Here is a 16,973-nt window from a genome sequence, read left to right as displayed (position 1 = left end):
TCCCCTCCCCTCTGAGTCTTCAGCGCTTCTCCAACTATCCTCCTTAGCTCGTTGAAGTTCACCCTCCTAAAATCTAGGGCCACCACCTGGCTGCTTGCCTTTGCCACCTTGCGCTGAATGGTGAATTCTAGCAGGCAGTGGTCACTGTCGCCTAGGGGGTCAAGCACCCGCAGCCCCTTCACCAGGTCGTCGCCCGTGGCCAACACCAAGTCCAACAAGGCATCCCCCCTGTTGGGGCTGTGCACCTCCTGGGTTAGATGAAGGTCCTGGATAGCCATTTTGCTCCGAGTATAAGTCCATGGCACTGAAGTGCCCCTGCTGTCTTATAACTCCGACATACCTCGTTTTGGGTTCTGCTCTAATCCCTGCTTCTTGGCTAGTGAACTGTCACGGGGAGTTCAGGGAGGCGTGAGTCCCAGAAAGGGGGCAAGCGATGGGATTCACAAAGACGTGGCTGCCTTCACACTGCAACGGTGAGATAGTGGTATCTATTCTTAAGGACATGTCTGAACTTGACAGCTAAGCTTGAAGTCCTTCTTTGTCCAGCAAATAGAAATCCTACACTGAGGTCATCAGTCATCAGGCCCTTTAAGGTCCAGAAAGCCTGGAGAAGAGTTACACTCATGCAATAGGGGTGGAGGCACTATCTGTAGAGCTTGCCTGTGATTTAGCAGAGAGGGATGGTGACTTCCACAGTGTTATTCTGATTTTATAAAGAGTAGTAAAGGTGATTGATCATCCAGAGAATGACCTGCAGCAGGCCCTGTGGGGAAAGTGGGAACGAACAGTTTCATTGTGTGTGACTTGCCAAGGAGGTTGTTATATTCGAACACAATACAGAAAAAAGCCCAGAATTAGCCTGCTAGTATCCCAGCTGATTCAGCTGAATACCTTTGTCTAATATGATCCAATGGAGAAAGTTATAGTCATAGGCTATATCTTTAGAAAAGATGCGGATGAAGGTTAACTCAGCATCCTGGCAACAGTCCAGCTCAGAAAATTACATTCTGCCCAACTAAAATATAAATCCACTTGTTTCTGTTTATCCCACAAAATGGACACAGTCTTCCACACTTCCTGTCTCAAACTGCCATGAAGTACTGTGCATTATGAAATAGCCACCATCTTTCTATGATGAAACGGTGGCAAATTTTAAATCTTGTTACTCTTTTGATGCTTCCTGCTTTGGAAAATGGTACAGGACTCTCCAGGATAAAAGTTGCTATAAGATCATTTTCAGTCTTATTAGATCCCTCAACCTTTAAGGGGATTGTTTTTGTTCTTAGTTATCCTAGATTCAGACTAATCCCCATTACTCAGGCATTGCTGGGACAGCAGAGGCTTGAGGACAGCTAGTCATTCACACTGTTGGCATTGTACAAATAATGTTCAAGAATCATCTACCAGCAAATCATTCAGTGCTGGTTTCCAGTTTAGAAGAACAGAGGCTGGGTGGATTGGAAAGTGTTTTGAGGTAGGAATGGGCTTTTTTGTTATGTTTGGGTGCAAGCTGAACACAAAAGGGCCCTTGCCCCTGTATGTGGCTTCTTGGGTCTACCATTACATATATCCAGAGCACTACACTCACAGTGGTAGGACTCCTTGTATGGAGGGCCTTTTCCTGGTCAGGTTTGATCTCCCTGGAATCTGTTGAAATTAACTGAAAAACTAACTTTTACTTCAGAATAAGTGTCCACATGGGAGAGTTTGTGATAATAAGAAAATTCTCTTCTATAGGCAAGCTCAGGGTCAGTTAGAGCCATTCTCTGCAGTGGTAGCAGGAGCAGTGCAGTGCTGGGTAAGGGCGATGCTGTTTGGAGGTTACCTTTCTAGGTGACAGTGTGTATCTAGGACACCTCATTGTGTTTGGCTGGGCAAATTGTTTTTGCAACTTGCTAGGAGTGAGGAAGCCAGAGTGAAAAAAACGGAGCATGTTGCAACTTCATCAGTAAGGACAAGTGATCATTCCTAGCATGTAATATGGCCTTAAGGAATGCATATGCTGGAGGCTATAATTTGTACAGCCTGCACCCCCATAGCGATATACATAGTCAGGCACTGGTCACTCTCTGCAACATCAGGTTAACAAGTAGACATATAGGCTTTTCATATAGCCATCTTATATATGCCAGGGAAGCAAGTTGGCATGGGGAATTCAGGGGCTGGGGGTCCCAGAAAAGGTGGTCAGCTGTGGGATTCAGAAAGATGCGACTGCCTTCACACTCCAACATTTGAACTGTGTAGATTCAGCTGGCTTGCAGAGATAAAAACACCTCCTCTTAACAACATGCCTGGACTAGACTATATTAAACTTAAAGCCTTTCCAGTATCCACTACAGAAAACTATCCCAACCAGGGGAACCTAGTATGTATGCAGCAGTAAGATGTCTATATGGAAAGCCTTTTAAGTCCACTTGTTAGGCCCTCCACACAAGGAGTCCTACCACTGCAAGTGTAGTACTCTGGATTTACACCCAGACCCATGCCCATACCACTTCCATACTTAGATCAGCCCTTAGTCAGAGGGCACATTTTGTCAGATATTTCAGCGGTACTTCTCTGTGTAGTGGGACAGGTCAATCAGGGACCAGATTCCCAGGCTGCAGAACTCCATGTCTCTGGCATATCCAGAACCTGGTCAAACAAACAGCAAAAGAACTTCCTAGAGGCTGGGCTTTAAACAAAGGGGTCAGCCTGGCCTCTCAATGAACTTTGTGGCAGGAGACCTTTTTGAGATAGCATTGTCCTATCCTCTTTTCCCCCACCCCCGAATTCGAGCTCCTAGTATCAGCCCCATCACCTCAACCAACAGCCCTTTTATAGCGTGCTGGGGCCAGGCTGACTCAGCACAGCTGTGGCCTCGCCCAGATGATCCCTTGCACCAACTACAGGCAGCTGTGGCCTTTCCTGGGGAGAGTGGTAACCCTCTCCCTGCCAAAGTATGAATGAGATCTGTGCATTCTTTCATAACAGAAGGGAAACCAGGACAGCAGGGAGAGTGGGACATTGTGTCTTAGATCAGACAGCTGGAGGCACAGGGTCTTTTCCAGTGTAACTCCAATTAAGTTACCCCAATGATGGGCTTGACCCTGGGGCTCATGAAATACAGTGCCTGTGATTTGCAAGGCAGAGGCTCGCACATGCCTTTATTGTGCTTTCAGTTCATGTTTAGTTCATGCCCCCTAAGTTTCACTAGGCGTTTCAGACCTTAGCATAGGTTCTGTGTCACTTGTGATGATCAATGATCTCCTTTTGCCCGGGTAGAAATCCCAGTACCCCCCCAGTGGAATCCTGCAGGTAGTCTTGTGCTTTCCAGTGGTCCCCATTAATTTCTACCGGGCTCCATTAATGTTAGTTGCAGGGAGCTGGTGGGACCTGTAGACCCAGGAACCAGTAATTCAGTAGACCTATGTGATCTGTTTCTATGGGCATTTAAAATCAGAAAAATAATTGAAAATCAGAATTTCCAGGGGTGGAGATGCAGGTAGCTGTGCAGATACACGGTACCTTAAGGTGGTCTTTGTGGAGGTTAGACCTACACAGTTACCAAGTTTTGATGCCATCTGCCTTGTGGTTTGACTAACTCCCCTGAGGGGGTCTTAGTGCAGCAGAATGAGGCTTCTACTGATTTGGTGCTTCTTCTCCCTGACCACAGAGGGTGATATTTCCCATCCTCCTCAAGTAATCTGGCCGGTGGCTTTCTCTGCAGCAAAATCCTGCCACCATTTTTTGCCAATGTTTGTGGATAGCCGCTGAAGGATAGATTTCATGGTAGCTTGTGCTGTAACATTATCAGATTCCTGAGGATGTCCAGCTCTAAGCCTCCTACGTCCTAAAGTCTCATTCTTCTCTTTGGCTAGGTACAGACAGTCAAAAAGCCCAAGGCTGAATCAATTCAGTCTTTGCAGGTTAATCTAAACTGCACAGATTAAATTGAAACAGAAGTGAACAGACCAGTGGCGACACATAGGGGGTGCACGTGTACCCCCTGAGTGGCTACACTCGCCACTTAGGCAATGGGCGGGGGGGCAGGCAGGAATGCCACCCCTGCAAGCACCAGCTGGGGTGGGAGTGCTATGGCACTCCCGGGAGTGGCCATAGTCACTTTAGTAAGTGGCCGCAGTGATTCGCCGTGGGGAACGCTGCTCATCAGTGAGACTGGCCGTGGGGAGACCCCCCCGGTCGCTGACTGGTCACTGGGGGGGCACATACCCCCCCACCCCCCTGACTAAGGTGGCTCAGTCACCCATGGAACAGACATGTACCTTTGATTCAGGAAATGCAGTCACATCCCTACAGTGGCTCAGGCCAGAAGCCAGAGAGCACTAGAGCACAACTTTCTGGCTGTGTGTTCGCTTCCTCTTCCTGCTCCCCCCAAGGTCTCTGGGATTTGCAGTCCAGAATCACAGCAGCAGGATTCTGCAGGGTTGCTCATCACTTCCTCTTCCTGCTTCCAGGTGGCTCTGGGGTTTGTATTCCACAGTTGCAGCCAGCAATAAGTTTCAGTGTGGAAAATAATGTTTAACGCCCCCTGGCCCCAGATCACAGCTGGAGTTTGCCGGGGGACAGTCCCTCCCTCCCCCAATGAATTGGGCTGCATCCCCAGCGGGACTTGCCTTCAACCCCCGCCCCTCCCCTTGTCAGCCAGCCTTCACTGCTCCAGCTAGGAAGCAGAGGGGTGGGGCCAGCCCTGCTCCCTGGAGCAGATAGCACAGCCCAATCCAGGGCTGGGATGCTGGGAGACTGTTATTTAACTTGAACCAGGAAGGGGTCTGGGACAGAAGTTTCATAAACTGGTTTGTCACAAATCAGTTAAGTCTGATACTATATTCAATCAAGTTTACCTTAAACCAGTTTCAGCCATTTTGAGCTTCTATTCTGTTACAGGTTTGAATCAGTTTCGGATCACTTAAACTGATTTATGTGTAACTTCTGTCCCTAGCCTTTCTGGTCTGAGGCATCTGAAGGGAGAGCACTCATTCACATGAGGATTCTGCCTGAAGTCAGCAGGGCTCACTGAGTGGGTGAGGCCTTGCTTCTGGGAATATAACATGGCACAATCTAGCTGACTGAAAGCAGGATCCGCATGAAAGTGAAACCAGTGCCAGGACTTGGGTGTGAGGCCCATAAACAGGGGAAAGCACTTAGACTCCTGGCTGAGACTGTATTTGAGGAGGGTTGTCTACACTTTCCAAGATAAGTGAGGATCTCAGGATCCTTTTGGGTTAATTGCTGCCCTTGGGTTACCAAGTAGCCCATAAGGTGGTTTCCCATGTCTGGTAGCCACTAATTTCTCAAATGCAAACCTCATCTCAGTTCTCTAACATACTCTGACAAGGGCCACCTGGGGCTCTTTGAAGACCACAGCTTCTGCAGAATACAGCTGCTTCCTTATTAAATTTGGAGTCCTGCACTGAGCACATAATACATATGCTCCAAGTTCTGCACTGGTTCCCTGTTTGCTTCCACAGGTCTCTCAAGCTAGTCCTGGCAGTGCATCAAAACAGAAACCCCAAATCTGAAAATCCCGAATAATTATTGGCTCTGGTCACTGCCAGCTGTGAATTTGGTTTCCCCTGTTTGAGGCTGTCTCTGGAGTTCAGACTGTTTGAGTGATCATCATGCTCTGCAAGCCCACCCCTCTCACAAGCAGGTCTCAATGCTTTTTGTATGCTGCCCCCATTAAACAGAAGCACAGCGATCGATATAAATGAATTTTTCAAGCATGGCCTCTGTGCCTGGATTCTGTTTTTGGATCCTTAGCTTTTATGGACACTTAGGGCAGCGTTTCTACATCTGAATGCCTGAAGTCAGGCACTTATGCTAGGCATCCAAATAAACCATCTGATTTTAAGAAGTACCAAGCACCCTTCATTGCAAATAGAAGTCAATGAGAGATGCAGGTGTGTAGCACTTAAGACAGGGGTGGGCAAAATGCAGCCCAGGGGTGAGGTGCAGCTCACCAGGCCATTCTATCCGGCCCACGGGGCCCCTTAAAAATTTAGAAAATTAATATTTGTCTGCTCCTGGCTGCCTATCATGCAGCCCTCAATAGCTTGCCAAAACTCAGTAAGCTTCCCTCTGCCCAAAATAATTGCCCGCCCCTGACTTAAGAGAATCAGCTTGAGTGTCTAGCTTAATGAGAAATGAGAAAATAATGAGCTACAGGCCTGATTTTCAAAGAACCCAATGGCACCAACTGTGCATATCTTTGGCAAGACCTTGGTATTTGGAATCTGCTGTGTGTGTGTGTGCAGAGAAAGAGAATGCACACACTATGAGGTCCTGCTGGTGACCTCTTGCCACCACTCCTCTTAAGTAAAGAGCAGCTGCTGTGACTTTTCACTGACTTCCTCCCTTTTTTCCTTCCCCAAAACAGACACATCTCCATCAGAAACAACCAACCTTAATGCATCCAACAGCCTCGGGGTGAGTGCACTGTGTGCCATCTGTGGGGACCGTGCCACAGGGAAGCATTACGGTGCCTCTAGCTGTGATGGCTGCAAAGGCTTCTTCAGGAGAAGCGTCAGGAAGAACCACATGTACTCCTGCAGGTATGGATGGAGTATGCCCTACTGTCAGAGGCTTTACTGGGGCTAATAAGAATATAACTGAAAAGTCCCCAGACCTTAGGTTCACTTTCCCCTGCTCTCTCTTTCTACTCCATTTCTCCTTCCAGCAGAAGAGGGCTGGAGACACTTACTACTCTGGTCTTCAAGGGGTCACTTAAGAATAGTTTCAGGTAGCCCTGCCCCAGTCACTGTCAAGCAAGGTGTGTAGGAAGATGCCTACACCCAGGAGCATACTCAAGATCTCTAGCCTGAGATGCAGGTTTCATGCCAAACCCATTTTCAAAAGCAACTTTGGCACTGGCCCCCAAACCTCCCAAGCATGAAATCCATATCACTGAAACACCTTTGTGCAGCTTGGCCTTGGGAACTTAAGTCTCATTAAAAATCAATGGCTCTTCAGCTCCTAAGAGTTTATGTCACTTTTGAAAGTGATCTGCTTCATTGCTTTTGTAAGTTTTACCCCAGATCTTGTTACAGGGGGATGGATTTAACAACACAGATCTGAAATCTGGAAGATAGAAAGAAAGCTAAGATGGAAGTGGAATTTGCAGTGTAACTTGAAGCCTCCATCTAGATTTTTTTTTAAAAAATAGGTACCTAATGTTAGGCTCCTAAATCCATATTTAGTGTCCTGATTTTCCAATGTGCTAAACATACAGAAGCTCCTCCTGATTTTAGTGAGACTGTTTTGTAAGTGAGGCAGCTTATATAGATGCCTAGCCATAGACCTAAACTGCTGTTAGGTACCCATCTTGGAATATCTTGTCCTAGGGTTTTAAAAAAGCACGATAAAACCAGGCTTTTCAAAAGCTGAAGTAATCTACGTGGTAAGGATACTATCCCCTTGTGGCAGCTCACATGCCCCATATTTAACCAGACTTGACCAGCCAGCTTAAAATTAAATAGAGAGCATGTCAAATTCCGAATAAACTCTACGCAAACTGCTATTGACATTGCCATAAAAAAGAGAGACAGGGGAGTGTTTGCCTTTGGGAGTCATGGATGTGGGTATAGCAGTGTGGCAGAAGCTGCAATGGTTTTACCCAGTGAAGACTGATGGTGATACTGGAAGGCGGCTCTATAGTTTGGTTCTGTGTTATCTAGAGGTCAGAAAAGGATTAGGAGTCAAGATGCCTAACTGTGGTAAAGCGTAATGTAAGGGCATATGGTGTGGTGCAATGATTCCTTTTCCATAATAACATTTTTCATAATAATGCACAAGTTAGAACAGGAGTTGTAGGAAGGACAGCTCGGAGGGTGACACCAGTAAGCTTCCAGGAAGCTCCGTGTGCTTGAGGATTGCACAATACCTCTAAGCACAAGTACACAACAAGGCTGCAAGCACTGCTCTTATTTAAGGTCAAGGTGTGACAGTCCAAATGGAGTCCATTTATTATTGCTCAGAGTTCTGGGTACAAAATAACTAAGGACCACTCCAATCACCGGGATCTAGCTCCTATCTAGCTGGTCCTACCTGGGATCCCCATCCCACTTAGCAGCATAGGAGTGACAGTGACAGACTCTGACCCAGTGACATCTACTTTTGACACTGCTAGGGAGACATGAAAATAATAGGGATTATGTGTCCAAATCCCTTAGCTGCCCTGTGCCACCCCACATGGAATAATTCTTGTTTAATTTGTTGAGAAACTAACAGATGCAAAGTGACCATGGAAGCGCCAGATTTTAATATTCCCTTCTCAGGCCAGGGCATCTGTGTTTCTGCTCTGTTGTTTTTCTTTGGGTTATTGCCACTGACATCTCTCTCTCCTTTCCAGGTTTAACAGACAGTGTGTTGTAGACAAAGACAAAAGAAACCAGTGTCGCTACTGCAGGCTTAAGAAGTGCTTTCGAGCGGGAATGAAGAAGGAAGGTGCGCCATTACTCAGTTATTTTATGACTTACCGTCAACTTGGGATGGCTTAGTCACTAGGAAACCTCTCCATTCTCGTATCACCCACTGACATCCCGTAAAGTCAGTTATGCTACTGCTTTAACTACTACTTTGCCCCACCTCCTGACACGTCACCTGGACCCACAGATACACACACACCCTACATAGTACGCTGGTATAAACAGTACAACTTTCCCCATGTAGAGAAGGCCTCCATAGCTTTTTGTGGCTGCTTCTTTCTGAGGTGAGTCACTATGCCCTTTGCCCTTACAGTGAACCTGGTCTGCTGCAATGTGAGGGCTCAGTTTAGAGGAGAACACATTTAGATGTTTCAAAGCTTTGACTGACGATTGTTTTTCCGTAGCAGCGAAGTTACAGTATTCTTTACTCCTTCTTCACCAAGGGAACTGCCGCAAAGACCTATTTTAGATAAAGGTCGCTTGAGTGAATTGCCTATTATACTTTTTATCCTAAAGAAGTGCTGGTGGCTTTTACATTAAAAGCATATAATCAGGTAATTTGTACTCAAGCAGAATTGCACTGCAGAAGCTGATTAGAAAGCAGCACAATTTTATTCATTTTGCTCAAAATTTTCTTTGACACCCAGAGAAGGAGAAAACTCGGTATGGGGTAAAATGCACCCCTGTCTAGAGGAGGTCAGCAAAAAGCATAAGCATCCCATTTCACTCTTGAGAGTTGCAGAGGTCTGTCCTATGCACTGGCAATGGTGAAACTTCTCCATACCAAAACAGTGCATTTCCACCTCTGGTAAAGTCTGTGGTGGAAACTGGTGATATTTCACCACAGATAAAATGTTTGAACAGTCATTAAAATACCCACCGTTATGCACCACCATCACCCACCATGACCAAGGCCTTGCAAGTCATTCCACAAGCCTCCTTGTACATCTACCTTCAAGGCCTTTGCAATGTTTCCTATATCATACAGTAGCCACAGTAAGCCTGGATTCATCTGTTGTAGTTCAGATAATGTCTATGCAATAAATCTTTCTCCCACTGAGTCAGTGAGTGGACTGGCACGGGGGGTGGGTTTGGCCCTGTTGTTCTTGAGTACATACCTTAAGCCCCACATTTTCCTGATCCCAGGATATGTTCGTCTCGATGCCAAGCCCTTAGGATAAAAAACCTTCCATACATTTGAAAGTAACTGACACACAACATCTCACACCATTGCAGTAGGAAGTCGGCCCTTCTAGGAGACCTGTAGCCTCCCTTACCTGATGAATATTTCTTCCTATACAACGGGAACCAGGCATGACTAAAAACCTTAGTTTTTTTTCCTGAAAAACTTGGCTTAAGTTTTCCTGAAGATCAGAGGAATCCTCTCTCTTTCAAACCTACTCATCTTGTATTTAAAGCTCTGCTGGTGTCTGTTAATATTCAATAGAAGTTACATTAGGTCCATGACCAGCTAATACTGAACAAACATTTGGAAAACATCATGGCGTGACTGAACCTGGGGCCCCTGCCACTGATAACGAACAGCGTAACCTTGAGAACTCCTATTTACAGCCGCTGACTGCAGGGCTTTTTTTTTAGCGCTGGCTAGTTATTGCTTTTTATCAAGCTGTATTATATATTCAGAAAATACAAATCCAAGGAGCCACCAGTTTCATGGGGAGTTTGTTGCAATTGGCTCTGGAGTGGATCGATAACCTTGCAGAGCAGATAGTTTGGATGACTGTACGTTGCCCACCCTGGGTTGACTACTGCGGCTTATAAACAGCACAAGTGCTGCTCAGCAGGCACTTGAATTCACCTCATCAGCATTATTACTCCAACTGCAGCCTTTGCTGTATTAGGGCACTCAGAAGATCCCAAATGTTGAATCAGGCACCAAATTTAGGCAAGTCAAGCTCCTTACGTTTAATGTCTAAAACCAGATACAACTGCATCCTACCTTTCTTCCCACACTGCACTGTATAGTGGCAAAACCATGGCATATGAAAGTTGATCGTTTATTGTGTAGAGGGAATACCAAATGGGTGTGACTGTATGTGGTGCACATGTCCATTCATGAGTAGCGGTTGAGCCAAAATACTTTCTTGCAGCTGTGCAAAATGAACGTGATCGAATCAGCACCCGGAGGTCCAGTTATGAAGACAGCAGCCTGCCTTCCATCAATGTCCTACTGCAGGCAGAAGTCCTTGCACAACAGGTAATACCTCTTTCCCATCTGACTACAGAGAATGTTTCTGCGGCAAAGTGCTCAGTAGATTAATTGATTCTGTGGTTTTTCCCTTTTTTTTCCTCTTTTGATGACAGATTTGCAAACTAAACACCATTTTTTCAAAAGCATTTTTTACTTTAAATCTTCCCTTGAAGTGCTTGAAATTTCAGCTGCTTTCATCGGACACATAAAGGCAGGACCTTTGTTGAAGTGAACTGGTAGAGCTTCACTGAAGTCAAATGAGCTGTGTCAATTTATGACAGATGAGGAGCTGGTCCTCAGGTCACATGTTGTGTTTCCACTTCCTGACTGGACAAGAATAACTCTCAGATTCAGGTTTCTGATGCTTGTTCTACCTGGGATAATTATGTATTTAAAGGTTTTGCTTTATGCAAATATTCTTTCCAGGGTTTTAAAATTCCTCTGTTTCCGCAGACATCCTGCCAGGAAAGTCATATACAGAAATATTTGCAGAAAGGGACCCAAAAAAAGAGGAAGCAAATTTGTTTAAGAATTTGAACAAATATGCACAGCTTAAAAACTGACATTGTTTGGGGAGAACTGAACCAAGGCTTCCAAGACAGGCAAACACTTGGGGTGGCTCTATCAGGCTTTCAGCTCAGAGAGTTTCCCATCCAGTCTCCTCTCTAACCGAGGCAGCCTGGGCCTAAAGCATTGGCAATATCTACCCACATGGCCCTACATCCAATGGCATAATCTAAGATAGTCCTTCAGTTCACCAGTAGTGGAATACAAGGGAAGTCTTTGTTCAACACCATGCATCATGAAGCCCATCTCAGACCTCACCACCAACTTTCCTCTCTCTGCTCTACCAACGGTGTCAGCCTGTTCCCCCCCACTCTCTTTCCTCTGATAGGCATCATGGCATCTCATTCCTTGGTGCTTCTTATTCAAGAAATGCTCTTTCTAAAACTGCATATCAAACCACCTTCCTCATGTCATTCAGAGGCCTCCTGGAAGGTGACAACTGTCAAAACCCTTGCAAAGGAGTAAAGGTGAGAAAAAGAAAAACCTAATGAGATCATTAAGGCCTGTCCAAGCTGTAGGTGCTGACTACTGGGCTTTGCTGACATCAGATGGAGTGGAAGGCACTCTACTGAGGCCAGGGCACTCAGAATATTGCAAGCCTGAGTTCATGTTGTGGCTAGCAGTTTGGGGGTGTCTCTGTTTTCAGGTGCCTCTGTGGAGACAGCTGATTTCCAAGGTTTGGGTGCTCAGACAAAAAATGTGACTCCCCAAATCCTGGGTGTGAAAATTTGGAGAATTGATATATAAAGCTTAAGAATCCTGGCTGAGGCTCTGAAATTGCTGCATCGCTGCATGCCTCAGCCAGCCACATCCTGTTGGGCCTGTGTCATGTGTCTCTCAGGCCAGGGGCAATGGAAGGTCATTAAACTTTGATGGCTCCTATTAAAGGTGGGAGCAAGTTAGGACAGTGGGATGGCTGAAGCCCAGAGAAATCAATCCAAGCAAGGTCCTCTGCAGGGAAAGGAGTGGAAGCACTGGAATTTCCCCAGAAATAGAAGAAAAAAAGCAAATGCTAATTCCAGGTCTTCAAAACCCCAACATCTGAGGGATGGGAAACTCAGAGACACTCATTAGGGTATGGGAAGTTTGGACTGGAGAAAAGAAAAGGGGTCATTCATTCCCAGCTGTGTGGCCTGTTTTAATTATGTGACTGGCTAAGGAACACGGAAAAATGCTTCACAGGAGAGACTCAAGGAGGGAGAATCCTCAGAGAGTCTGACATGAGGGAACCAAGGCAGGGAAATGTGTGCCAGTGGTTATTATCTTGCCCCTGGGCCTGTATGCCTGTACAGTCCTTGCTAAAGTGAAGAGGGATTGGCTTTTGGACTCCTCACTAGGTCTGTGTTTCAGTTTGCTCCAACCATCACGTCCCTGGACAAGCAAATTGAAAACCCGGAGTGCCTGAGGCTGGAGTGCTGGGGAAATGTGTTCTTCAATTATTGGGTGTCTAGGCATTTAAGTCTCTGGACCATGAGACTTAAATGCCATGAAGGGATACGAGACATCTTATGGGGAAATGCCATGAAGGGATAAAGGTGCATCTACATGAGACGCTACATCGCTGTAGCGATGTGCTACAGCGGCATAGCTCGTCGCTATGGTGACATAGCATTAGCAGGCACTAACCATGATGCTGACACTACTGCACAGTAGCTCGTTGCTAATGAACAGTAGAATCAAAAATGACCTGTGAGCCGCTGGGACTGTGCAGTACCGGTGGGTAAGGCAAGTACTAAATGGCTGCATAGTACCGACTGTGTGGTCAGGGGCAGGTGCAGACGCGCCCAGAGAGTCTGTGTAAAACAAGCCCAGGAAAGAGCCTGTGCAGCAGCCTGTTTAGTTCAAGGGAAGTTTAAGATCAGACAAGCTCACTATGGTGAGACCAAAACATAGCAGCCTGGGCAGTATCCAGAGGGGAATCTCTACCAAGGAATGACTGTTGGAAAATCTTGGCCCATGTCTTTTGCTGCAAAGCTCGTAGCACATTTATGGCCTCTATAAAACTAATGATTGTGCTCCTTACTACAAAGCAAGACAGTGGGTCCTCTGGTCAGCCAATCAGAGTGCAAACAAGCATTTGAAGCATGGTGGAGCACCACCATGATGGTGGGGACACAGGGCATGGGGGGGAGGGCGAGGCCTGCATGTCCCCCACCCTCCTTCTTGGAGGCGGGGGCAACGGAGAAGATGGAATGGGGGGCGAGGCCAGCAACACTGGCCTCCCCCCCCCACTCCTTGCAGGTGATGGCGGCTGTGGCAGGGGGGCAAGTGGGGTCAGGATGCCATGGGGAGGGGACGAGGCCACGGCTCTGGCCTCAGCCTGCCCCCCAACTTCCATCATCACCATAGGACGCAGTGGTGGTGGTGGGGGGAGGAGTGGGCCCAATGTGGGTTGGGGGAATAGTGGGCATGCCGCGGCAGTAGAGGGGGAGGGAAGGAGTGGGCCCAGGTCCCATGCAGGGGACAGGAGGAGAACCGAGCCTGAGCCAGGGGAGAATCCAGCCCACTGCGGCAGGGGAACGGCAGGCCCGGACCAACCCGGTGGTGGCAGGGGAACGGGAGGAGTAGGCTTGGAGTGGCTTGGGGGAGGAGGTGGGGTGGGGAAGGAGTGGGCCTGGGCCCGAGCCCAAGTGGGGAGGAGGCTCACTCCTCCCCTGCCGCAGCTGCTGCCTTGTTGGGCTGGGCCGACTGCTTTCCACCACTGAAATGGGCCGGCTTCTCCCCCAGCTTGAGCTCGGGCCTCCTCCCCCCGTCAGCTCCGAGCCCACTCCTCCCACTCCCCTGCTGTGGCGGGCCAGCTTCTCCCCACCCTTGGGCCCAGTCCACCCCCACATCGGGCATGGGCCCAGTCCTCCCCTCCTCCCACCACTGCAGTGGGAAGCAGGCCCAGACCCCAAGCAGCAGGAGGTAAAGGGGAGCAGGCCTGGATTGGGGCGGGGGCACAGGACTCCATCCCTGCATGCTCTCCCCACCCCCCGTCATTCCTGATGGGCAATTGGCTATTTTTACTATAAGACTGTGTGTTCTGCAAGAGCATGATATACAACTGTTGAGTCAGCCACCAGCAGCTGCCAAGAAATCCACTCTGGCAGAGTACATGTAGGCCTGTTAAATGATCCAGCCTACTAACTGGTAATTTCTATGTTCCTGGCTAATTAGACTAAGATACTGCTGAGGAGCCCTTTTCTCTGAGATCTCAGGTCACTCACCAGAGGTCTGTATTTATTTGCTAAGCCTTCCGGCCTCCCTGATTAGGGTAATACACAGGGAGATTTTTACAATCTTATTTATTCAATAACAGTTCCAGATCTGGAGAGGTTCCAGAAAATGAACCGGGGGTTGGGAATAGTTTTTAAAAAAAAAACCAAAAAAACCTGCAGGTGGCTTTTGAACTACATTTCCTCAGTGAGGCAACTCTGTGAACGAGGGAGACAGGGCCTGAGGTGAAAGTGATGGGAAGAATGGGATGGAAATAACGAATGCTGAATGGGGCAAGAGAGGGCAGAAGGAGGGGAGTGATAAGGTTGGTTAATCGCTCACAGAAGCATAAGGATAAACTGGTGATTAAGGGCAGATTTTCAAATTAGCTGGGCGTGCAGCTCTGTATACAAAATATGCATGCAGGCCTACACCTCGGTTATATGGATATGGATTGAGGCTTTGGGCAACAATCCAGTCACTATACAGGCAGGCTGGACCGGCTTGCCATTTTGCAAGTGAAATGGTCTGGTTTGCCTTGGCAATCACAGTGGTTGCACGTGCAAGTTAGGCAACAGACCACTCTCATGGGCACACTGGCACCCATTTAGTCTTACAAAACAGGGCCTAAAATGCTTCTGACTTGAAACTGGGGGGAGCAGACTCCAGTGAAGAGACCCCTGACTTACGCCAGCACGAGGAAGAAACAATGAGTCTCTTCAGTATTACACACATCAGAGACAAAAGCCAGGCAGAGGCAGAAGAGTGACAGCCATGGTTACTGGGAACATAGGTGTGGCAGGGTAGTTCTCCAGTCCCATTTTACTTACACATATTATTCAAATCAGCACCTAAACCTTGATCTAGTAAAAGCTCAGTTCTTCAGTAGACAGACACTAAAAAATCGAGAACAATGTTAAAAAGTGATCCAATACTGTTTTCAATTAAAAAAACTGACTGAAACATTTGTGACACATTACAAATAGCCTCCTCTCCCCTCACCACCCCCAAAACCTAGTGATTGAGTTAGTTTAAAAGTTGGAAAAATTGAAATAACTTTCAGTTTTATTTTTCCCTTTAGTTCATTAATGTTTCTCCCTATTCTACTACCCATCCTACTCCACCCCATATATCTTCTGTGGCTTTTTCTACAGGCAGGATCACGAAAAGTGAAACATGCAGGCATTAGGCCTAAGTACAAAAAGCCCAAGGCTGAGTTGATTCAATCTTCCCAGGTTAGTCTGAGCTGTGTGGATTGAGCTGATAAGCAAATGAACAGACATTCACTTTTGATTCCAGAAATGCAGCCACATGCCTGCAGTGCCCCAGGCCAGAAGCTGTGGGGTGTTAGAGCATGGCTCCCCGCTCATCTGGAACAGACAGCTTGGGCCAAGGCTAGCTCACCCAACCCTGCAAGGGGGTGCGGGGTTTACAGGGGAGGTACAAAGCATCCTGGGATGCTGGGGGACTGTGAGTTAACTTGAATCTGGAGGGGATCTGGGACAGAAGTTCAATAAACTGATTGAACCTAAATCAGTTAAATCTGATACTACATCCCATCCAGATTTATTTTAAACTAGTTTTGGCCATTTTGAAAGTGGGTTATACATGCACACTGAACTTCTGTTGTGTTACGGGTTTGAACTGGTTTCTGATCACTTATACTGGTATATGTGTAATTTCTGTCCCTAGCCTAGAAGCTTAGTGACATTCAGTACAGTTCCCAGTGCACATTCAATTCCCTCCAACATGGAAATCAACAGATGAGTATGTGGGGGCTTCTCTGAAGAAAAGCTCTGAAGCTTTTCAGGTTTAACCAGCACTAATTTTTGCAGGTCTGTAAGCAAACAGAGTTGATATATATAATGAATCAGTGCTTTTGGCTTTTGGGTGTTGTAGGTGAAAGATGCCCATCTCATCAACATTATATCTCCTGATCCCACCTTTCATGAGCCTTCCTAGGGTCTTGGACTTCCTTAGCTCTGGCCCCTTCAGCTCTGAAATATGAAGGTCCTCTGTAAGTCCTCTCTCATCCTTGCAGATATCATCACCAGTTTCTGTGATCAGCGGAGATATCCGAGGGAAGAAGATAGCTAACATCGCAGATGTCTGCGAATCAATGAAGCAGCAGCTGCTGGTGCTGGTGGAGTGGGCCAAATACATCCCAGCTTTCTGTGAGCTGCCCCTGGATGATCAGGTTGGTGCTGCCTTTTGACCTCTCCTAGATCTTTTTGTCACGGTCAGTCTATAGCCAGAAGGAGAGAAGAATAGCCCAGGTCTTCAGAGAGAGTGCACATTGTTCACTCAGTTATCATGACTGCAGAAGCAGATTGAGGGGCTGCATACATACAATACTAGGGCTGACTATTTGCTGAGACAGTTAATCAGCCTGAGTGCACAAAAGTGATAACAGTGAAATCAAATGAGACACATTAATGTGTACATTTTGCATTGGCATGAGTCAATTATTAATCAGTTAATATTAGTGCAGTATTTCAAACACTTGAAATCGTATACACACACACACACACACACACACACACACACACACACACACACACACACACACA

General features: G+C 47.0%; 1 protein-coding gene across 1 annotated transcript in view; it reads left to right on the top strand.

Moving 5' to 3' along the window:
* Positions 1–16,973, top strand: part of HNF4A (hepatocyte nuclear factor 4 alpha) — a 33,125-nt gene that overhangs the window by 6,697 nt on the left and 9,455 nt on the right. The window contains exons 2-5 of the mRNA XM_019509836.1: positions 6,380–6,554; positions 8,351–8,445; positions 10,538–10,644; positions 16,445–16,600. Coding sequence (XP_019365381.1) covers positions 6,380–6,554; positions 8,351–8,445; positions 10,538–10,644; positions 16,445–16,600 — 533 coding nt within the window. The remainder of the gene's footprint in view (positions 1–6,379; positions 6,555–8,350; positions 8,446–10,537; positions 10,645–16,444; positions 16,601–16,973) is intronic.

This window comes from Gavialis gangeticus, unplaced genomic scaffold (genome assembly GCF_001723915.1).
Source record: "Gavialis gangeticus isolate Ggan-Ray unplaced genomic scaffold, GavGan_comp1, whole genome shotgun sequence".
NCBI classification, from domain to species: Eukaryota; Metazoa; Chordata; order Crocodylia; family Gavialidae; genus Gavialis; species Gavialis gangeticus.
The sequence above is the reverse complement of the archived record's forward strand: the minus strand, read 5'-3'. Positions and strand labels throughout refer to the sequence as shown.